Source organism: Botryllus schlosseri, chromosome 10 (genome assembly GCF_051294905.1).
Source record: "Botryllus schlosseri isolate E-star chromosome 10, Bs_hap1, whole genome shotgun sequence".
Lineage (NCBI taxonomy): Eukaryota > Metazoa > Chordata > Ascidiacea > Stolidobranchia > Styelidae > Botryllus > Botryllus schlosseri.
This window is the reverse complement of record NC_137245.1, coordinates 25,577,159-25,601,817: the sequence shown is the minus strand read 5'-3', so window position 1 is coordinate 25,601,817 and position 24,659 is coordinate 25,577,159. Positions and strand designations below refer to the sequence as shown.

Below are 24,659 nucleotides of genomic sequence, written 5' to 3'. Positions count from 1 at the left end.
AGGTAGGAGTAAGGTGCAAATGTGCATTGAATCTGTGTGTGTTGTCAAGGAAGTGGTTGTTGCGGAGCTCGGCGCCGCTGTTGGGATTTTGGGTTATGATTATTTTAAAGAGTATGATTGTGTGTTGTATGCAAAAGACGAATGCATGGAAGTGTTGGGCCAAAGGGTCAATCTTAAACCGTCCACTCCATCAGTGCCCTGCTGTAGAATCTTTTTGGATAGTGGTGTATCTATATCTGGGTACAGTGAGACGATAATATTTGGTAAACTTCATGAGACTTGGCCCCAGTTGGATGGAATTGCAGTTATTTTCGAACCTTCAGGCAATTTCGTGAGTGAATATGAGTCGAGTGGTCTGTATTTGGTCCCTGGATTGGTAGACCCAGAATTGGATAGGATACCCTTGCTGTTGGTTAATTCTGGCGGCGAGGACATTATTTTGCCAGCTGCCTTGTTACTGGGAGTTTTGTGTCCGCAAGAGTGTCAGCCTGTGGAATTTTGCTGTCCCACGCTTGTTCAGGATGTCCCTCATCCTGGATCCTTACCTGAGCATCTGGAGTGTCTGGTAGACGGTGTGGAAGGTCTCTCTGATTTCCACCTCGAATCATTGCGGAACCTCCTGATTGAATTTCAGGATGTTTTCTGTGGCCCAGATGGTCGCTTGGGTCGTACTTCTGTGATCAAGCACAAAATTGTGACTTCCTCGTCTAAACCAATCAAAGTGCCTCCGCGACGATTGGGCTGGGCCAAGCGAAAGATATTGGATGCTGAGATTGATAAGATGCTGGATCAAGATGTTATTGAGCAATCGGACTCCCCGTATAATACACCGTTGTTGTTGGTACCTAAGAAAGATGGGTCATCTCGTGTTGTTTTGGATTTTCGAAAACTGAACGAAGTTACAGTGAAAGACGCGTATAGTCTGCCAAGGATTGATGACATTTTAGACTCGCTCGGTAATTCCACTTGGTTTTCTGTTTTTGATTTAGCCAGTGGTTTCTGGCAGGTGGAGATTGATGAGAAGGATCGCCACAAAACTGCTTTCAGCCTTCCTGGGAGAGACCATTACCAGTTCAAGGTCATGGCTTTTGGATTGGCCAACTCGCCACCTCTGTTTCAAAGATTGATGGAAAAAGTTCTTGCCGGTATTTTATACAAGAAAGCTCTGGTGTTCATTGATGATGTCATGGTATATGCCAGGAGTTTCGAAGAGGAAATTGCAAATTTGAGGGATGTTTTCCTCAGGATTCGTTCTGCAGGATTGAAGTTTAAACCGTCCAAGTGCAAATTGTTCAGAAAGTCGGTGGAGTATTTGGGTCATGTTATCACGTCAAACGGGGTTTTGTGCTGTGAAGAGAAAGTGAATGCGATCAAGGAGTGGCCTGTGCCTTGTAAATTGAAGGATTTGCAGGCATTCTTGGGCACTGCAAATTATTACCGACAGTTTGTGCCATTCTTTGCATCGGTGGCCAAGCCTTTGCTGCGGCTCACTAGGAAAGGTGTGAACTTCATATGGGATGAACAGTGTCAGATGGCATTTGAACAATTGAAAACGAAACTGACCTCGGCTCCTATATTGGCGTTTCCTTTGGAGGACGGTGGTGCTTTTATATTGGATTCTGATTGTTCTGGTTTTGGTGCAGGAGCAGTGTTGTCACAGCTTCAAGATGGCGAAGAAAAGGTGATTGCATATGCAAGTAAATCTCTTTCAAAGGAACAGTCCAATTGGTGCGCTACTTTCCGAGAGCTGTATGCTTGTAGATGGGCAGTTGAACATTTCAAGACTTATCTTTGGGGTCGAAAATTCATTCTGAGGGTTGATCATGCGGCGCTTAAATGGCTGATGAATTTTCGCGAACCGGAAGGCTTGGTAGCCCGTTGGATATCTTACTTGAATACGTATGATTTCACAGTCGAACATAGGCCTGGGAAGCTTCATGGCAATGCGGACGGCTTAAGTCGCAGACCTCGGCGACGTTGCAATCGTGAAGAGTGTGGCTCATGTGCCCCGTTTTTGCCTTCTGAAGGTGGGAAAATTGTATCTGCAATTGTTGCCGGTATTTCTGACGATAGCACTACCAATTGGTTGGGATCTTATACGTTATCTGACATCCGTCAAGGGCAAGCAGAAGACCCGGAACTTAATGCGGTCATACAGTATAAAGAGAATCGTACGGACCGTCCCACATCGGAAGAATTGTTGTTTCAGCCGCATGTAGTGCGTCAGCTGTGTATGCAGTGGTCTGTGTTGTCGCTGTGTAATGGAGTGCTGTATAGGAAGTATTCGAAGACAAAGCCTGGATGTCCCATAACGTATCAACTGGTAGTGCCAAGATCATGGCGCAGGGAACTCTTCAATCACCTTCATACTCTTCGGACTGCAGGTCACCTTGGACGTGACAAGACTTACTGGAAGATGAGAGAACGCTACTACTGGCCCGGTATGAAACGCATGGTGGAGCACTGGGTGAAATTTTGCAAGACTTGTACGGCTACAAAGTCACCTCATGGTATTCACCAAGCTGCTTTGTGCAAGATGCTTTGTGCTGAACCTTTAGATAGAGTGTCGCTTGATTTTGTTGGGCCATTGCCTGAGACTGACGAGGGGTATTTGCACATGTTGGTGCTTACTGATTATTTTTCGAAATGGGTTGAAGTGTATCCGATGCGTGTTAAATCTGCTCAAAATACTGCAGAAATTCTGGTGTCGCAATTTTTCACAAAATATGGGTGCCCACAAATAATTCATACTGACCAAGGGGGACAATTCGAAGGGGAACTTTTTCAACACATGTGTTTGCTCTTTGATATTAGGAAGACTCGTACCACCCCCTATCATCCCCGTTCGGATGGACTCTGTGAGCGTATGAACAGAACGCTGCAGCAAATGCTCACTAGTTTTGTTGATGATTCTCGGTCTGATTGGGCTGACCATTTGCCGTATATTTTGATGGCTTATCGCTCAACAGTTCATCATTCCACTGGTTATACCCCGAATCGCCTGTTTCTGGGTCGTGAAATATCACTTCCTAGTGATATCATGTATGGTCGGCCCCCCAGTAATGACAGTGCGAAATGCTATGTGGATTATGTGAATTGGTTTCGTGATGCTTGTTCAGATGCTTTTACTTTTGCTCGGGAACGTCTATCTAAGTCTGCAGTGAGGCAGAAACGTGATTTTGATGGTGCGGTGAGACCGCTGGCTTTTGCCGTGGGTGACTATTGTTGGTATTTCTATCCTCCTAGAAAGAGAAAATTGTCCTCTGGATGGTCAGGACCCTATGTAATTGTTGAGCAAATTTCAGAGTGTGTTTACCGCATACAGAAAGTTGGAACTCAGAGTTTTCGCAAGTCTCATGTTGATTACCTGATGCCTTATGATCGTGACGATGGGGAAAGTAGTGATGTTTTTGAACCGGTAATAGCTGATGTTTCTGATCATGGTGATGAGATTTTTGATATTGTGAATGACCAGGACGTGCCTGAAACTGTATATACTACAAGGTCAAAACGTTTTGTCAGGCGTCCTAGGTATTTGTTGGATTATGAGTCATGATTATTGTTTATTTTGATTATTGTTGTTAGTTTTTGGTTAGATGTGAGAGTGAATTTTTTATTATGTAATTCCCTCTACTTTTGGGGGGAGCAGTGTGACAGCCCACCCATTAGGGGTGTATGTGATGATTGTTATAGTTACTATTGTGATGGTACTGTTATTTCTAGGGCCGCCAAGTGTCTAGCTCCGACTAGGTGAAATGGACACTTGGTGGACCCACGACAATGCATGCGTTTCTCTGATCTGAACTTGCTGCCGTGAGGACGCGGAAATAAAGCTGTCTAAAAACTATCGTGAATCTCTTTACATCGACTATATTAGGAGGTCTTCCACAGATGCAGCGACTCACTAGTAAGTAAAATGCTAAGTGTCCCAGTGTCCAAACAGTTAAATGAATGTGGAAGTCGTAAATATATCATAACAGCTCGAGTATAAGTAGTGCAAGTATAAGCAAAACCTGTTAAAGTACTCCAGTACTCCGGAAAAGTAGAAGTAGGCTATACTTCGTTACTGACGATATGATGCCCATATATATAAAGTGTATAGTGCAAAGATGCGCAGAGAGGCCAACTTTCGTCAGCAGGACACCAAACAATTTCCTTCATTGATTTCATTTTATACTTGGCATAATCGCATAATCTCAAAAGAACCAACAAAACTGCATATAAATGCACGAACAAAAATGGAATAATTGGTGTCGCGATTGACTGATAATAGGCAATAATTTTAAATACGACATTTTCATTTTCAGCGGGACTTCAGCATCGTTAGTGCCCCGGAACACATATTTCTGTAGATGCGGTGATCTTGAAGATGTTACATAGAAAAGAGTGCTGCATTATTACGGAAAAGGAATTCGACACAAATTATATCTTTAATGCAAAGTTTTACAGGATCTCAAAATTTGCGACTGCAACGTGGTATATAACAATCTATTCTAATTTCACTCTTCACAGATGCACGTCAAAACTTCAGAATATCTTGTCCTATGTTGTATAATATGCAATGAATTGTCACGAAATATGGCCGTATTGTCGAAAACCATTGTTCCTTTTATAGAATATGTTAGATGCATCATTTCCGTGTTCAAAGTTGTGATATTCCTGCATCAAATGGTAAATGACATTTTCAACGAAAACTAAACGGAATAAAAGCCACTCGCTGGTTTTATTCATCATGAGAGCGGGTAATATCGTTCAAGCATAGCGAGCAGATTCAGGACATTAAAAACATCACCATAGCGGTGCTCCTGAATGATTTGAAAAAACGGTCATTCTCACACTTGGTTTTATAACATAAAAAAGCGACTTTACAAAACAACCATTGGAATTGGAGCACGTGCACCGTCCATACGATATTATCCAGGTGAAATCATGTTCATGTTCATTCATCAGAAGACGGAATCATTCATAAGTGGACTATTCTTATTACCTGAAGCTGACATTTGGCAATAAAGACAGGTCAAGAAATAAACAGAAGCACACACTAGGTGCGATAAAGCACGGAGAATCGCCCATTGACAATATTATAGATAACTAACATACGCAGGTCAGTTATCTATAAACATAGCAACGTCTGGCATTGCTGTGGCACTCACATCATGTAAATTTAGTATTGGTGCGTCTAGTATGTGTATTAAGAACTTCAGCTTCCTCCACTGGGCAATGTAGCAGTTCTGAAAACTTTGTTTGTAGTTGCGAGTTCGTATGTCGGGGGTAAATCATTATAGGTAGGCAACTCGGTAACTGGATCAGTAGCTACGGCTGGGGTTTGACACGGTATAGATCCTTCTACGTTGAACGCGTTACCTCGTGGTGGGTTCTGCGGTGGTGTTGCGTGATGTTGGGCAGAGGGTAGGTCAATCGTTGAAGTGACTGTTGCGAAATATTCAGTTGGGCGGGCTGTTTCTCGGCGCTTCGTAGGTTTGGCTCCACACGCATAAACACAACCAAGACATATTGTCGATAGAGAGAGCATTCCGGCGAGAAGTAAGAGAGCGCTGTATTCCAAAATGAAAATGTTCGTAAATGACCTTATAAGTGTGTTATCCGGGTAGTAAAGAAAATTAGGGAAAGACCAAATCCGTGTGTGTCTACGGTCTAAAGCGATGGAAGGTGGTTGAATTGCACTTCGAAACGACTTCAAATAGGTAATTCAGCAAGATATCTGCCGAAAAATCATACGTGAATAGGTTTAAGTAAGGGCTGCATAACCTGGAGCTCAACGATCAATGCAATCAAGAGTAATTCCTAATGAACTTGTCGGGCCAACTTCCAAATTCTGAATAGACCGGGGCCTACGATACGATAAGAAATAGACATTTGTAAATCGTGTAAGCTGTCCTTGAGAACCGATCGCTCCAGTTAGTCCCCATCCTACATTTAAATTCGAACTGTACGATACTAGACAACGAACGCACTGCCACCACTTCCCAATCTTACATCGAGGACCGTATACCTGGATTATCATATATTCAGATCCGAACAAACAGGACAATTTGTTCAAGACATATAAACTGGGAATGTACACAGATAATTGTGATTCTGTGAGAGTTGACCTTTTCTAGTCGACCGCCACGATAGTTAAAAAAACGTTTTGACATGTGCTAGAACTCGGGTTGACCTGTTTTAGTGTTAGCTGTCTAATCGCCTAAAACTCAGAGCAGATATAGAGGACGGCGTGCGAAAAATAGGGAATTTGGGCGTCCCCGGAGGACATTTTACTTTTATTGAAAAAAGAGGACAAATTATCCTAAATAAGGGCATATTGCACCCCTACCTGTAGGTCATAATTGGAATTCAATATTACATGCGCAACCACGGACTGAGATTAAATTCTGCGTTCGAGCACCTTCATTAGTGCGATAGGTTCGAAATATTTACACAGAAATGAAGTCGTGAAGCAAATCAGTGCTCGTGAGCCCGTGGAAAGTATCGAAAGTGGAAGACATATAGCATACATACCATAAAACAGCGCCGTTGCGTCGTAGCATCCCGGAAGGAGGGGGATTTTCGATTTCGTACTGTTTTGGCGTGCAGCACTTGGAATTTTTGCAGCAGTGTGGCTTGGTAGTAGTCCGACAACGAAGGTCGGAAAAACAAGATTCCTTTGTATATGCGGCGTTTGTGCAGCACCTGGCTTTACTGTCACAACAATTCCGTGCTCCCGCAGCATTCGCACAGTCAGCGATAGAGTTACATCGTGGTGTTTCGATATTGTATTCTCGCCAGGTGCAACATTTTTTACTCAAGCTACAGCATATGGGCTTGGTAGTAGTCCGACAACTACTGTCGGCAAAACAAGATTCCTTTGTATATGTGGCGTTTGTGCAGCACCTGGCTTTACTGTCACAACAATACCGTGCTCCCGCAGCATTCGCACAGTCAGCGATAGAGTTACATCGTGGTGTTTCGATATTGTATTCTCGCCTGGTGCAACATTGTTTACTCAAGCTACAGCATATGGGCTTAGTTGAGCTGCTACAATCTTCAGAGCTCTTGCAGTATAGACCTCGATACAGCTGCTCAGTTCGGGTACAGCAGTAATTGGAAGGCAACGACGAGCAGCATTTATCTTTATTCGTATTGATAGGACAGCAGCAGTGTTCTCCCGTGTAAGTGGCAATGTCACAACCTGCGTATATTTGAAGATAGTGTGGTTACTGGTTGCAGACGGTAATCCCGTACGTAAACATGGATTTACACCACAAAGCACATGCGCAAACAAACCATCATTTTTCTATGGTGGTGGAAACTCATCACAAAATATCTAACGGTAATTCTTGAACTCTGAGACATCGTCATGGGTGGCGATCATCAGCTCGTCATATATCGCGCAAACAAAAGGGGCATATCGTGAAATTGTCGAAACTGAGAGGAGCGCGCAATTGTTTTGGAAGTAGACTATAATTTTAAGCTAATCGCTGTCGTAAACATTGATAAGCAATTGTGTTTATCCAAACGCTACCGCACAGTGCACACCTGCACACCCATCTCCAGCTGAATAGTGGATTAAACATCACTAATCGTGAATGCGGAAGGGAAATCCCGCGAAGCGCTAAAAACTTGTGGATGTTAAATGAATGTGGTTGAAAAATATGCGCAAATAAGTCAGCAAATGTATGTTTTCGTAATTTCGGTTTTTAACTTAGCCCGATCGACGATAGCCCGAACATACCGGACGGGGCTGAATTGGAAACTCGTACATCACTCGTTGCAGTAAATCCTCATCAGAAATAGTCTTATTAGTCTTCCATGGTCTGCACACAATATTCACGGGTTGCGAAATTACGGGGTCTTATATAGAGCTTCGCCCCTGCTCCCTTGTATTCAGACAATTGTAATATCCGACCATTTAGCTCGCTTACACAGACCACATGTGATTACAAACAATTCAAGATACATTATTCCAATATTGCATATTTTATAGCGAATAAAATGTCATGCCACTGTAGTTGATGTTGATAAGATTAATACCATAGTTAGATGATGTGAAACTGTCATTATATTTGGACAAAGTCTTCTTCTAGTTATTTCGATTAGTGACGAAATTATTCTATTCGAATGATGTGGACCGTCCACGACAACAAATGTACGGACGGATTAGGTAAACAACGGATAACGCATGAGATATTATAATGCAGTGGTCGGGAACCTTTTTTGTCGGAAAAGCCATGTCGGCTCTATTTTTTCCATCTCAACTCCCAAAGAGCTATACATGCCAATCAAGTGTTACGTCACAATTGGAAATTCGTGGTGTCATGGTAGCACTAATTCAAACTCACTACATGGGATTCCTCGTTTGCGTCACATTTTCTCTGTAAAAACTCGGAACGAAAGGTAAGACACAGACGGGCCAAGCGTCACCAATGATTACGCAAGGTGACGAGATAGCGTAGTGGTTGAAGTCCAACCGAGGTCGACTTCAGAATTCCTATAAACAAGTGTTGGAGGTTTATCTGGGCTCCTCCTCGCCACCTCATCCGCATAAGCGGTGTTTTACAAAAAGCCCAGAAGTGGGCCGTGCTATAAGTCGGCAGTTACAGAATAAAAATGAAGAATATCGGCCTGGTGTAAATGACCATAGTAGTCGACAAACACCATGAATACTCCAAACAAACAGAACAATGAAACGCAATTCATCGTAAGTAGCGTATAATTTATTATAACTGTTATAAATCGAATGTGACTGTCACATTGATTCCGAACATCTAAATACTTATCGACTTCTTAACTCTCAAAGTATTAGGCGGTAACATAACGTTGCGCTACACGCATACATTTTATTGCCGGTACTACACAGAACGTGAAACGTGGATAGCTATGGCGTTTGTAACTCGAGTTAGTAATTGTGAATGTCACATCCACAACAGTTCGTTTCGCGCCGTAGATCAGGAAGACAATGTGTATTTGGAAACTGCGTTTTAAAATGGGCGATGCCATGTCTGCTATGCTCTTTGAATCAAAGTATCGCACAATTCAAGATTTGAATTCGGATACACAGCCCCTCGCCAGGAGGTTTGACTCACCACTGTCACCAGTCACCAGTCACTTCGAGGGCGTGGGTTCGAATCCCATCGCTGCCACCACGCCAGGATAGAGATTGTCTTTACCTCTCAAAGACATGTTTATACTGCCACGAGAATAATTATTTTGGCCGTGATGAAAATATACCAACAAGTCGCTGCAATATTGATCAATTTAGTACGAAATAAATATATGGCAAAGAGCCATATTTTATACCCAAAAGAGCCATATATGGCTCGCGAGCCATAGGTTCCCGACCACTGTTATAATGAGTAGATCCAAGACTTACTCTCACGTCCTCCAAATCCATTGTATCCATAAATCAAATCATCGAGTGTGGGAAGCTGAACCAGCTGAATCCCATCGAGCATGAACAGAAGGCACAGCGTAACTTCGAAGTATCGCACGAGCATTCTATCGTCCTTTTTCACAATGATTGAGGTATGGTGGTGGTCGATCTCAGGCCGCGCTTTTCCGATATGCCTACCAATTGCAGTCTAGTGGCTGGGTTCTTGAACTTAGATATCTGAACTAATAGAAATGTCACTAAATTTTGGATCCAAGATGATTCTTTCTTTCATTTCGAACACGGAAATGCATTCAATTAGCGGTAATGAATTCTAAAGATAGTATATGGCATAAATGTGCTTGCTCGCTGACTGCAAGTTGGCAGCTGGTACAGTTCTATTCATCATCTAATCTCAAGCTCAGGAATGGACATCGAAGGCGATCATCACCCTCGTCTTCGTAAGACTATATATATCATTGAAATGTGGCGTTATTGTGCCCGCTGACATGCTTCACGACCATATTACAAATACCACGACGCTGCGTAAACCATCGCCTGATAATAGATTTGTTCATGCTACAACCTGACATCCATGCACAGCATTACTTCGAGATATGGTAATCCTAACCACGATCCTTTTCCTGTGGCTTACTAACGACTTGGATAGAATACTTACATTTTCATGTGAACATAATCGAGAATTTGGTTTCGCTTTATATCGAAGATCAATAGTTCTCGATATATCTTGTGATCGATAGGGCTACAGCTACAGGAAACCGGAAGATGTAACAAATCTAATAGTGTGTTCTAGCTATGCATTGGTTTTATGGCAGGGATCGGCAACATACGACCAGCGAAGGAATTTTGACCGGCCCGCAGAAATTATATTATGAAAGTATTGTCAAATTTTATGCGTCACAGAATGAGTCTAAGTTTGCCAGCATGAGAAATATGGACATGAAACTACTTTCTCTGTTCGGGTGGACATATATTTTTGACCATGAACATTGACGCGAATAGGCTTCGTTCCAATATATCTGATGTTCACGTGCAGTCTTTACCTAGGGTTTCTACACGTGACATGCAGCCAGAGTTCAAAGAAGTTGCTGATAACTTTGACCGACCACAGATGTCTGATTGACCTAACAATTTAATACAATTGACAGTAAAAAAAGTAATATTTTCTATGTTGAAATAAAAGTTTTGTTTTAAACTCCAGCAGCTTCGCTGCTACACGTTGGAATTAAGCCAAATTTGGTATGCAGTGTTAAAATACACATGACAGATGTAGGAGAGGATTCACCGGGAAGGGTAATCTTAATCGTTGAAGAAGATGAATACTTCTGATAACAATCAATGCGAGATGTGCGGAAAAGAATGAGAATCTACGTGCGCTCAAGCGACATTGATACACACACATGTGAGAGCGCAGAACCATGTATGCACATTGAATGTGGCTCCAAGTTATTGAGAAAGGCTCAATTTAGTAATCGGATGGACGTGCATAAAAGGGAAAGAGCGCATGTGCGTCCCGTCTGCGCAAGATCGTTCAAGAGGACAGGCGACCTCAAAAGACACAGCAAAGCACGGCTCTTCAACCAGGTGTATCGTATACCCCAGAGTGTACCATGAGGCGTAAAGGGTTCACCAGATACCGCATTACAAAAGACGAATGACTAGCTATCACCATAAATAAGCAAGTTTATGATTCACAACAGGTTGACCGGAAGTGCAATATCGTACTACGTTCATATCAACTGTATGCTTTTAAATTACATTCCTTTTGTGATGTCACTAGCAAATGTTTCTCGTCATTTAGACGTTGGTAATGGGCTTATTGGTTCCTTTCAGAGTAGCTTGCGATATCTGTCTATGTTGCTTTTGAATTCGTATTTCCTGTCATAAGGTTATAAAAGTGTAGTGTAGATAGTTGTAGGGGCGTATCCAGGGGCTTCTCGGGCTCGAGTTTGAGAACAACTGGGAACCTCGAGTCATGATTAGTATTTAGCATTTCCTATGCGTTGTAGCCTTGCTCATTCTTATTTCAATTAGCCAAGGGTTGGCCATCCTGTGGTAATACGGCCGCATGCAGCCGTAAACCGAAATTATAATTATAGGGTCATGTCCGCATATTGATATTAGCGTATGGGCCGTTAATATGCAATTTAAATTGGTTCTCAAATCTCTTGAGAGATTTTGATTCGACTATAAAATTTTCTTCATGCTCAGCACGATTCCGGGGACTTGGATTTCTCGTTTTTAATATAGTGTTGTCCTTGCAATCTGAGCCCCACCGTACTAATGCGAAACATATAGGAAAGTGATGCGCTCCATAAAGAGTACAAAATTGGAACCGTGTTCGTCTCACGAATGACGGGTTTTCTAGTACGTTTGAGAGATTCCAATATATTTTGGCTATACCGACAATCCTGAATGGACGTCAAGAAATTACAAGATGCAACAAAGTGATTAACAGAATCGGAAGATGCATCATCATAAATTTTGTGACCAAATTTTTTGAAGCCAGCCTCCACCAGTTTTACTGGTAAATTTGATCACGTGGGCCAATATTATCGACGAAATTCATTCATGAGGATGGAAAAATTTCAGACCAATTCCAGATACTTTTCCTAACAATATTACTCGCGATTTGGGTGCAGAGTAAGCCTGTAGCAGTGTTCTACTTCTACAATTAGGAACTTTAATACGGAAAGTATCTCTCAAGAAAAAAATTGATGGCACAGGACCCCACAAGGTCTTTCCTCGGTGCGATGTTCTTATTAGTTGATTTAACATGGGTATTTGTCGTCCAGATGGTCCATGACGACTCTCCACTGGAATTCGGCCGTATAGTAATAAGGTTGAACCCCTCCGGATAAGGCTTACTAGGGAATCGGTGTGTTGTATGGTCAGGGGTGTGCGAGTTTTGGGCGAACGTTAGAAGGGTGAACCATGACGAAAAAGGTTGAAGAGAACTGCAATAAAGTACATCCAAATAATGACGGATCCTTACACTCGCATCAGCAAGGCAAATCAAGACCACGGTTATGTTTCGACATGTGAACTCGCTTGTGCACAAGTCACCGTCCAAAACTCGCAGTTGCTCGCTATACATCACAGTAACCTAAATCACTTTTGCCGATTTGTGGACACCACTACCTCCGGCGACACTGACGCGATCGCCAAAAGTCGACTATATTCGAAATCTGGAAGGCAGACCAGGATCAATTCGCGGACGAATCAATCTCGCGCCTTCAACCGAGTCGTTGTGCATCGCTGGCGGCGCATGTTGTCACAAACGGATGTTCGAATCGTGAAGGTCGACATAGAACATGCGCATATAATTAGATATATTGATCTGCTTGTCTAATGGCCATGTCAGTTCAACCGATAAACGATACTATTCCTGGATTTTCACCACATTCAAACTAGGGGGCCAACGTATATAGTCACGCTGGCAGAACTACTCAAGTTGTAGTAGAACAGGGGATGAGCAACTTGTGCGGCAGTTGACACGTAATTTAACTATAGTATGTGTTGTCGGCCATCCATATGCAAATTGAATTTACGAATTGACTCCCGAAATTTTGAGAGATTAATTAATCTTTGAAAGATCTAATTGTTCCTGAAATTTGTAATCTGTTTGTAATCTCAGCCCCAGAGAACAGATACCAACAGAAGAGGAAAATTATTATTCTTATTAGGCACCTGCAACTGTAGTGACGTCGGCGATGAGTAGCTCATATATCCTCCGACACGTAGAAGTTAGTCCGAACCGGGATTCGAGCCCGCTCTGCAATTGGTGTCGTGACGCTGGCGCTTAACAAAATGCGCCACTCGCCTCCAAGCGGAGGAAAATGATGCACCCCATATGGAAATACGAACTTGGAATCGTGTGCTCCTAACGAAGGCAATTTTTGTGGTGCATTTTGGAGATTCCAATATCTTTACCCCTATACCGACAATCCTGATGGGAAGTCAAGAAATAACTGCATGCAACAAAGTGACTAATAACATTGGGCCCACCCGAATATCCATCATCATTTATAATTTGCCCTAAATTTTCGAAAACACTCCTTCCATCAACTCTACTGGTGGATCTGATCACATGGGCTGAGAAATGATAAATACTTGACAGTATTTTGAAACTAGTAATTTTAATGAAGAAATTTATTCGTGCAAATCGGAAAAATTTTCGCGCTTCGCTCGACCGTAGCTACACCCAGTAACTCTTCGTTACATCCTTACATGATCGCTAGCGTATAGTATGGCGACATGAAAAATTAGATTAGTTCGGTCGCCAGAAGTAACATTTCCTTCATTAGTGCTGTTTTGTCATTCTTGCTTTTGTTTTGTGGTATTCATGGTGTTTGTCGACTACTATGGTCATTTACACCAGGCCGATATTCTTCATTTTTTTACGTAACTACCGACTTGTAGCACGGCTCACGTCTAGGCTTTTTGTGCGACACCGCTCACGCGGATGAGGTGGCGAGGAGGAGCCTAGATAAACTTCCGAAACCTACTTACGATTTTTGAAGTTGACCTCGGTCGGACTCGAAGCGCACTCATTGGTGTTGCAGTCGCGGATTATACCATTGCGTTATCTCGCCACTTTGGTTTGTCATTCGGCTGTTTTACATTTGATTTTGTTTTTGTTGTATCGTGACCGTGCGTTGTTTACTGCCGTTCGCGACTCCGTGTACTTGTCGTTGATACGTCATAACGACAAAATTCTTTCTATATTCGAGTTTGGTTAACCTCATTTACCGACGTTCGCTCCTGATGAGAGTCAGTTGAAAGCTTCGAGTGGATTAAATTTGGCAATTTGAACGTATTTGCTGCAAAACGGATGTTTGAATCGTGGATGTCGTCACAAAACATGCGTGTATACTCGGATATATTGATCGGTTTGTCTAATGACCATGTCAGTTCAATCGCCACAAATACAATTCTTGGATTCTCACTCCAGGCCACTCCATGTACTCAACTATAGTATAGTAGATTTCGACTCAATTACATGCAGAAGCACCGATTTACCATTAAGTAGGCCACTAAACGCTTAGTGTTCAAGCCCCGGTTTTGCCCAAAAACTGAAGATAGTTTGGTGGATGTGGAAGCGGACTAGTCATGTAAAATCATAACCGCTCGAGTGCAAGTGGCAAAAACGCATTAGAATACTCCAGGGTTGTAACCAAGTCACAAGGCTCCGAGTCACAAGTCAATCTCACTTTTATAGTTTTGACTCGAGTCAAGTCGAGTCATTTTCAATTCACCACCGATTTAAGTCCGAGTCCAAGTCCGCGGGCAGAGGGTCGAGTCCGAGTCATGGTATTATGACTCGAGTCCGAGTCCAAGTCATTGCGGTAACTGCTCAGTTTCCAGTGAAAGTCTGGTTACACCCACTTTTTGTAACTTTGTTTCGTTATATCGAATGGTTCGCATTTATAATATAAAATTTTCCTCACTTTCTGGTCGCCTTTTCAAGTTCCAGTACCAATAGACGAAATTCCAACAGCGTGGTTACTTTACTATTGTTCGAAATTACAATGAAATGTCGGTCATGGTCGTCTGAGTCTAGAGTCATATGACTTGGTTCGAGTCATGCGCAATGACTCGAGTTCAAGTCGAGTCAATACACAAATTGACTCGAGTCGAGTCCAGTCGTTTCCGTGTTTTGAGAAAATGACTCGAGTCAAGTCGAGTCATCAGAATATCGTGACTCGAGTCATTACAACCCAGGAATACTCCAGAAAAGTAGATGCATATATCCTAACACACACATATATATATAGTGTATTGTGCAAGGATGCGCATTGCACATAGAGACTAAATTTTGCCCGCAAGACACCAGACAATTCCCTCCATCGATTGTTTTTTATACTGGGCAATATCGCATAATCTCAAAGGAACCAACAAAACCGTATCGAGATAAACTGTTGATATAGGCAATGATGATAAAAACGACCTTTTCATCATCAGCAAGACTTCTGTATCGCTAGTGCCCCGGGGCAAATATTTACGAGACTGTGGTCTTGAAGATAATACATAGAAAAGATTGCTGCGTTATTAGGGACTGGGAATTCGATACAAATTATCTTATAAATATTACTAATGCAACGTTTTACCTATATAATCTCACTGTTCACAGATGCACTCCGAAACTCGTGAATATTTTGTCCTATGTTGTATAATATGCGATGAATTCTCACGAAATATGGCCGTATTGTCGAAAACCGTCGTTATTTTTATAGAATATAATAGATGAATGATGTCCGTAATCAAAGCCATGGTATTCATGCACTATAACGATTCGTAAATGACATTTTCAAGGAAAACCAAACGAAATACAATGAAAGCCACTCGCTGGTTTTATTCATCATGAGAGCGGTTATTTGTCGTTCAAGCACATGGCGAGTAGGTTCAGGACATTGAATAATTTGTATGTGTGTATTCTACATCCCCATAGCAGTGATCCTGAATGATTAGATAATAACAGTCATTCTCACACTTGACTATAAACATAAAAAGATTATATAACATTGCGACTTTGCAAACAACCATTAGAATCGAAAGTACGGTCACCGTCCGTGCGTTACTATCCTGATAAAATAATGTTCCTTTATCAGAAATTGGAATCATTCATAAATAGACTATACTTATTGCATGAAGTGCGACATTTGGTAATACAGGCATAAGGCAAGAAATGAAACAGAAGCACAGACGCGATAAAAGCACGGAGTATTGCCCAGTTATCTACAGACATACGCACGATTTCCATGGCGCTCCACATCACGTAAATTTAGTGTAGGCGCGTCTATAGTATGTGTATTATCAACTTCAGCTTCCTCCGCTGGGTAATGTAGCAGTTGTGAAAACATTACTCGTAGTTGCGAGCTCGTACGTCGGGGGTAAATCATTATACGCGGGTAACTCGGCAATCGGATTAGTGGCTACGGCTGGAGCTTGATATGGTATAGATCCGTCTTCGTTGGACCCGTGGCCTCGTGGCTGGGTCAGAGGTGGTGTTGCGTGCTGTTGGGGAGCGGGTAGGTCAATCGTTGAAGTGACTGTTGATATCAGAGATTGAGTTGAAAGAGCTCTTTCCAGGCGTTTCGTAGGTTTGGCTCCAAACGTGTAGACACATCCCACAGATAGTATCGATAGAGAGATCATTCCAACCAGAAGTAAGAGAGCGACGGCGCTGTATTCCAAAATGAAAGTTTTCGTAAATGACTGGTAAGCGTGTTACTCGAGGAAAATGAGGGAAAGGCCAAATCCGTTTTGCGTCTGTGGTTGAAAGCGCTCGGAGACGGACGATTTGTACTTCGAAACGACTTCATATATGGTTAATTCAGCAAGCTATCTGCCGACAATTACATGAGAATAGGTTGACATAAGGGGGGCATAACTTTGTGTTCAACGATTCATCACGTCACAATTAATTCCAAATGAACCTGTAAAGTTAACATCAAAATAATCAACATTTGGAAATTTGGTGAGATACCTTTAATCACCGTTCGCACCAGTTATATATAGTCCCCATCCTACATTAAAATTCGAACTGTACGATGCTAGAGCCATATTTTGGAAATCTGAAAAGATGACACTTTTTCTAAATTTTCAAACTTGTAAAACCGGTGAAAAATCCTGAAAAAATGGTAAATTTTTCCCACTTCGTGATCGGTTGACTAAAGAAAAAGGTAAACTTTCTGGCTCAGCTCCCGAAATACCCGCCGGAGCACCAATTCGGTGCTGATTTACGGCATCTCAGTCGATTTTGGCTGAAAATTTGACCAAAATTCTCAAAAAAGAGGACAAAATCTCAAAAAATAGGACAAAAGGCCGTCTTCCGAAGACACTTTCAAAAAGGTCAAAAGAGAGGATAAATCCTCTTAAAAGAGTACGTATGGTAACCCTAGACAACAATCCTAAAAGAGGACATAGTATCAGTAACTGTAAGCCATAATTGGAATTCAATATTACAGTCACTACAACGGTAATGCGATATAATTCTGCGTTAGAGCACCTTCATTAATGCGGAAATACAGTTGTGAAGCAAATCAGGGGCTCGCGAACTCTTTGAAAGTATCCAAAGTGGACGGAATGCCTATACATACCATAATGCAGCGCCGTTCCGTCGTAACATTTCGGACGGAGGTGGGTTTTCGATTGCGTACTGTTTTGGCGTGCAGCACTTGGAATTATCGCAGCAGTGAGGCTTGGTAGTGGTCTGACAATCATAGTCTTCAGAACAAGTCTCCTCTGTATATGTGGCGTGTGTGCAGCACCTGGCTTCTCTGTCACAACAATACGGTGCTCCCGTAACAGTTGCACATTCAGCGATTGAGTTACATCGTGGTGATTCGATATCGTGTTCTTGCTCGGTACAGCATTTTTTACTCACGCTACAGCATATGGGCTTAGCTGAGCTGCCACAATCAATAGAACTTTCGCAGTATGATCCTCCATACGTCTCTTCGGTTTGGGTGCAGCAGTAGTTGGAAGGCAACGACCGACAGCACCTATCTTGACTCGATCCGATATAGCAGCAGCAGTGGTCTCCCGTGTAAGTGGCAATGTCACAGCCTGCGTATATTGAAACATAGTGTGGTTACTGGTTGCAGACGGTAATCGCGTACATAAACACGGGTTTATACTGCACGGTAATGTCCAGGCAGACCATTATTTTTCTGTGGTAGTCGAAACGCAGCACAAAATATCTAACGTTAAGTATCGAACTTGACACTTCGTTATGGGGGAAGTTCCAAACCTAGTCATTTAATACAGTGCATACAAAAGAGACACTCAGTTTGAAGTAAACTTATTTCAAAATCTTGAAGTATACCATTTTGAACACTCTCGCTAAATGCATGCTAGTTGTGATTTGCAATAGGGAATTCGAGCGAAGCGCTAGAAACTTTCAGAGTATTAAATAATTGTAGTTGGAAAAATTATGCGCAAGGTAGCAAATGTACGTTTTCGGGTTTTTGGTTATTATCTCATCCCGAACATAACGCACTAGGATAAATTGGAAACCCGCACATCATTCGCTGCAGTAAATCTTAATTGGAAATAGTTTTACTAGTCAGCTATGTACACACAATTTGCACGGGCCGCGAAATGGGGGATGGGTGGGTTTTATATAGAGCAGTGGTCGGGAACCTTTTTTGTCCGAAGAGCCATGTTGGCCCTATTTTTTCCATCTTAACTCCCAAAGAGCCATACATGAAAATCAACTGTTACGTCACAATTGGAAGTTCGTGACGTCATCGTAGCACTAATTCAACATCACTACATGGGATTCCTCGTGTGCGCCATATTCTCTCTGTAAAAACTGGTATTTATTGTTCGAAAATAAAGCTCGAAACGAGTGGTAAGGCAGTGACAGGCCAAGCCTCACCACTGATAACGCCATTCATCGAAATTAGCTTAGAATTTATTATAACTGATATTAATCGAATTTGACTGTAACAGTGTTCCATTGATTCCGAAAATCTAAATACTTATCGACTTCTAAAAGTATTCGGCGGTAATGAACGTTGCGCTACACACCTACATTTTTTCGCCGGTACTATTCACAAAACTATACGTACCAATCAAGAACGTGGATAGTTATGAGGTTGTTTGTAATTCGAGTTTGTAATTGTCACATCCACAACAGTTCATTTCGCGCCGTAGATCAGGAAGACTAATGCGTATTTGAAAACTGCGTTTTAAAATGGGCGTCACCATGTCTGCTATGTTCTTCGATTAATCAACGTATCGCACAATTCAAGCTTTTGAGTTGGGTACATAAAATTTGCGAGTGATATTGGCCGCCGGCGTGACAGTAACTTAAATTTGATGATTTTGAAACGAAGAGGTCCGAGATCCTAAACCTGAAGACGGCATTGTCTCTACCTCTCAAAGACATGTTTATACTGCCACGAAAATAATTATTCTGGCCGTGATAAAAATCAACCAACAAGTCGCTGCAATATTGATCAATTCATTACAAAAATAAATAGTTGGCAAAGAGCCATATCTTATACCAAAAAGAGCAGTGGTGGCTTTTGGGGTGGGCGAGGTGGGCGGTCGCCCGGGCCCCCCCTGGTCGAAGGGGCCCCCTATTCGGATTATGCGCTTTTTTAAAGGATAATAACGAATAAACATGGAAATCCGTGTACCAAGCAAGAATATGATTCCGTACGGATGTGTCAATCATCATAAAATCTCTGCATTTGTTAGAAAAGTCCCGTATCCCGATGATCATCACGTCTCTGCATGTGGTAGAATTACTTAGTCTTGATGTAGCCTATCCTTAGACACATGCAATAACAGACATAGCCGAATCCAGCAGCCAAACCTTACTGCGTGAAAGGGGGGTCTGGGGGGCGGAACCCCCCCGAAGTTACGGTTAGATACTTATAGGGGCCTCTGCGGTAAGTCTCGCCCAGGGCCCCCCCGTTCGTAAGGCCACCACTGCAAAAGAGCCATATATGGCTCGCGAGCCATAGGTTCCCGACCACTGATATAGAGCTTCAGCCGAGAGCTATGTAGAAATAAGATGGGGTGCTGCTTGATACGACTCTGAGACTTTGATGCCACTTATCTTGTTGGTACTACGTCTACGACATAGCGTATTCGATGGTATAAGGCTGCGCCACCCCGCCACCCTGTAACTCGGCACCTATGTTCGGCCCTATTCCCTTGTATTCAGACAGTTGTAATAATCGCCCATTAAGCTCGCTTACACAAACCACATGCGATTACAAATAATTCGAGATTTATTCATTCCATTATTGCACATTTGATAGCAGTGGTTCTTATCCTTGGCTCCATCACACCTCAGGGGGAGATGTGCATTTGGAAAGGGGGTAACACTCAGGGGGCGGTAGGGGGCGCTGAACAAAAATGGCGTCGCAGTAGATGGTGTTATAGTGACATATGACTATATAGTCAAACAATAGTTCAATGGATCTCTATATATACATCGGAACTTTTCGTCACGCTGGGCGCGAAATTTATACCGTCGATGTTTACAACATGTTTCCAAGAACGCACAGGTTTGTTATAATTCATGTTAAAATGAATTGCGCGTACGTTTAAATCGTCAATTCTTCATTAATACACTCCCGTCATGCCATCTCGGTAATTGTCCACACAATTTTCCGAACTAGGTAATGTATCCTGCAGGATACCCAATACAATTAACCTTCCCATATTGCCAATCGCAGAGGTGAACTCGGGATGTATACATCGGTCTTGAACCAGATGGTATGAGCCCGTACTAGATGGTTGTTATAGCGACCTTGATTCGATCCCGAATCCAGCACATACAATTATTATATCGTTGATCAGTCGAGTGGTCCTCATGCGCGATCCAATCGCGAAATATAACCAATAGTAAAATCCCAACCTGAAAAGACCGACCGGACTTCGACCTCTTACCCATTGTTTTTACTGCAGTCTTTAAAATATGAGGGCTGCCTGACCCAGGCAATTTTTGAAAAGGGCGCTCGAGGAAAAAAAGGTTAGAGCCACTGTTTCATAGCGAGGAAAATATCACGTCACTAGTTGATGTTGATAAGATTAATACCGTCAATAGCTAGAATCAGCGACGTTCACATTCTTCGCGAATAATGCCGACTGTGCATGACAACAAATGTACGAACTGATTATGTAAACATTGGATAACAGAGGAGTCAATATAATCATAAGACTTACTATCATATCCACCCAATCCATAATATGGATCTGAATTCCATTCGAGATGAACTCCATCGATCATGAACAGCAGGCACAACGCAACTTCGAAGTATCGCACGAGCATTCTATCCTCCTTTTTTATGATGATTGAGGGAGAGGTAGTCGATCTCAGGCCGCCCTTTTCTGAAATGCCTACCAATTGTAGTCTAGTGGCTGGGTTCTAAAAGTTAAGTATCCGAACGAATCGAAATGTGATTAAATGTTAGATTCAACCTCATTCTTCCTGTATTTGCTACTACGGAAATCCAGTCAATCAGCGGTAATGAATTCTAAAGGTATATTGCATTAAAATGTGCTTGCGGGCTGACTGCAAGTTGGCAGCTGGCATAGTTATATTGATCCTCTAATCTCAAACTCAGGAATGGACATCGAAGGCGATCATTACTCTTGTCTTCGTAAGGCTATATATATCATTGAAACGTGGCGTTATATAGAAGCCAATAGCCTATCAGAATGCCCGCTTGACATGCTTCACGACCAAATGTGAAATATCATAGACGCTGCGTAAACCATCGCCTATCAATATATCTGTTCATGCTACAACCTGACAATCATATACAGCATTACTGCGAGGGATTGTAATGATAATCGCGATGCTTGTCTGCCTGTGGCTTACTGATGGCACGGCTCGAATACTTACAATTTCGTGTCAACATAATCGAGACTTTGGTTTCGCTTTATACCTCGAAGCATAAAATTTCAAGATCAGAATTTCAGGCACTGCTGCAATCTTTCAACGTGCTTAAATTTAGTTATCAGCGTGATATTGTGATCGATAGCGCAGCCATTGGAAAGTGCAAGATGTAACAATCAATGTTCCCTCTAACGTCCTCTTTTATGAGGATTTGTCCTACTTTTTTAGGAAATTGAAAATGTCCTCAGAGGACTCCGAAATGTCCTTCTTTTTAGCAATTCGTCCTCATCTACAGCTTTTACGGCTTAAATAATGGACAGAGTGAACTGAAAATCGGCATAACTGACGTGAAATAGGTAATACGGACGTTCTCGAGCGGGTCATTCGGGAGTCGAGTCAGAGTGATGACCTTTAGTTTAATTTTTTTTTTAGTCAACACAACAAGATTTCCAGTAAATATTTGAAAATAATTGGTGTTATGGTGTTGTTACATAGAGTTATCATATTTTGAGATACGGAAATGAAGACGCTGTTTACAAATCGCAAAAATTATAAAATCAGACGTGAAAACGGGGAATTTGAAAATTCTGACTGGAAATACTGTTGAGTTCACTAAAAAAAGTCATTTTACTTGCTCTATCATATTGCTGCCGTTTTGACTTAATAAAAAGTTCAGTTTTCTATATCGACTTCAGGAAAACCCGCTCTTGGTATTGTTTGGTCATCCTTGCCGTCACTGACGTCACAATCCAGATGTCGATTCATTAATGTCAATTTTTAGTTCTGCTTGTACAATTGCCTCGCTGTCAAAGCTATGAAGGTGGACGAATTGCCAAACACAGGAGGGCATTGGGGAGTCGTCAGAGGACATATCCGTTTCCCTGGATAATGATGACAAATCCTCCTGAAGGAGAACGTACAGTAAACTTAACTGACACTCCACTATCTAATAAATACGAGTAGGCCCACCGTAAATACTATTATTCAAAATCGAAAACTGTGAATATACTCCGCTTCTACCGAGTAGAATTGAGGTAAATTCGATATGCATCGTATTTCGGGCAGCCTAACAATTTCATGTGGTTGACAAGTAAAATTTGAAGGCTTTTGTTCCTGCTACAGGTTAGAATTGGAGCAAATTTAATGTGCAGTGTTTTTGAGCCAACCTAACAATTTTATCGAAAAGTTAGTAAAGTTGAAGAAAAAATATATTTTTGTACAACCCTGATGTAATGCACATTGCACATGTTACTCCAAGTTCTTGAGAAATGACCAATTTAAGAGCCAGGTGGGCGTTTGTGTATTTGTGATGCTCATGGTCTTTGTCGACTACTATGGTCATTTACACCAGGCCAATTTTTTCATTTTTATTTCGAAGCTGCGACTAGTAGTATACGGCCCAACTTCTAGGCTTTTTATAAAGCACCACTAACACGGATGAGATGGCGAGGAGGCACGTAGATTAACCTCCAACGCTTAGGTAGGGATACTGGAATACTGAATACTAGGTAGGAATACGGACTCGAACTAGCAACCCATCGGTGTTGCAGCTGTGAATGATATACCGCTACGCGAACTCGCCACACGCAATATGGGCGTGCATACAGGGCAAAGGCGCATGTGTTCCCCGTTTGGCGTTCCAGAATAAAGGGGACACCAAAGGACACAATAAAATACATGTGATAGATGTAGGAGAGAATTCACCGGGAATGGTCATAATCTTAATCTTTGAAGAATATTGATACTGCTGATAATCAATACGAGGTCTGTGGAAAAGAATGAGAGTTAATATGCGCTCAAGGAGGATTGCGACACATATGTGAGTGAGAAAACCACGTATATGCTCATTCCTAGAGAAAGGACCAATTGACGAGCCAGATGTACTTGGGGAAAGAAGCATGTTTGCCCCGTCCATACGCAAAGGCGTTCAAGTTATATTACATCGAGCTATGACTTATCAGAACGAACATTAATCACCAACGGAACCGTAATACAAGACCACGGTGATGTTCCGACATGTGAGCTCGCTTATAAACAAGTCACGGACGACGACTTGCAGTCGCTCGTCGCACGACAAAACCCTAAATAATTTTTTCGCCGACTTGGACACCACCACCTCTAGCGCGACCGCCAAAAGTCGACTACATTTGAACTATGGCAGGCAGACCGCAGACTGCTTAAAACATTATTTAAACAGAGCGTTTTAAAACATCAGTTGTTTTAAATGCATCTTTAATTGAACTCTCCATCCCTAATTTAACTCTCAGTCTTCACAGACGCACATCAAAATTCCAGAATATTTTATCATGTTATGTGGTATAATATGACATGAACTTTCACGAAGTCTCCCCGCATTGGTGAAAAACATCATCGTCCTATTTATAGATTAGATGCGTCTTGTTCGTTATCAAAATCGTGGTATTCATGCCATGCAAAACAATTCCTCCATATTTTAAACGAGAACTAAACCAAATAGACTTAAAAGCCTTTCGCTGGTTTTATGAGAGCGGTTAATGTCGCTCGAGCACAAAGCGAGAAGGTTCGGAACATTGATTACATTGTGTGTTGATGTGTTACATCACGGCAGTCATTATGGATGATTTGATAAAACAGTCATTCTCATACTTGGATTTAAAACATAAAGATTTTAACTAATATTGCGATTTCAAGAAACAACCATTGGCATTGAAAGCGCGTCCACCGTCCATGCGTTACTATATCCATATCAAATCATGTTCATTCCCGATTCATTAACTTTCCCGATTCATTAAATAACTGTGCGATCGCAGGAAGGTATTTGATAGGCGCAATCTCAGAGAGCAGTCGACGGTCTATAATATAGTATTTTGTCAACAAATTAATGGAATCATTCATCACCGAGCCTATAATTACTTATGGCGTGTT

At 42.0% G+C, this 24,659-nt stretch overlaps 3 protein-coding genes across 4 annotated transcripts in view; 1 reads left to right on the top strand and 2 right to left on the bottom strand.

Moving 5' to 3' along the window:
* LOC145447973 (uncharacterized) overlaps window positions 1–24,659 on the top strand; it is a 389,824-nt gene that overhangs the window by 109,527 nt on the left and 255,638 nt on the right. The window lies entirely within an intron of this gene.
* Window positions 4,152–10,101, bottom strand: LOC145447708 (uncharacterized). The gene is made up of 3 exons (XM_080325959.1): window positions 9,371–10,101; window positions 6,520–7,189; window positions 4,152–5,555 (listed from the first exon to the last, which is right to left on the bottom strand). Exons 1-3 carry the CDS (start codon window positions 9,492–9,494, stop codon window positions 5,201–5,203), a joined length of 1,149 nt encoding a protein of 382 aa, XP_080182085.1. The 5' UTR covers window positions 9,495–10,101; the 3' UTR covers window positions 4,152–5,200.
* On the bottom strand, window positions 15,229–21,727 carry LOC145447709 (uncharacterized). The gene is made up of 3 exons (XM_080325960.1): window positions 21,080–21,727; window positions 17,491–17,959; window positions 15,229–16,574 (listed from the first exon to the last, which is right to left on the bottom strand). The coding sequence occupies exons 1-3, from the start codon at window positions 21,183–21,185 to the stop codon at window positions 16,211–16,213; spliced, it is 939 nt and encodes a 312-aa protein (XP_080182086.1). The 5' UTR covers window positions 21,186–21,727; the 3' UTR covers window positions 15,229–16,210.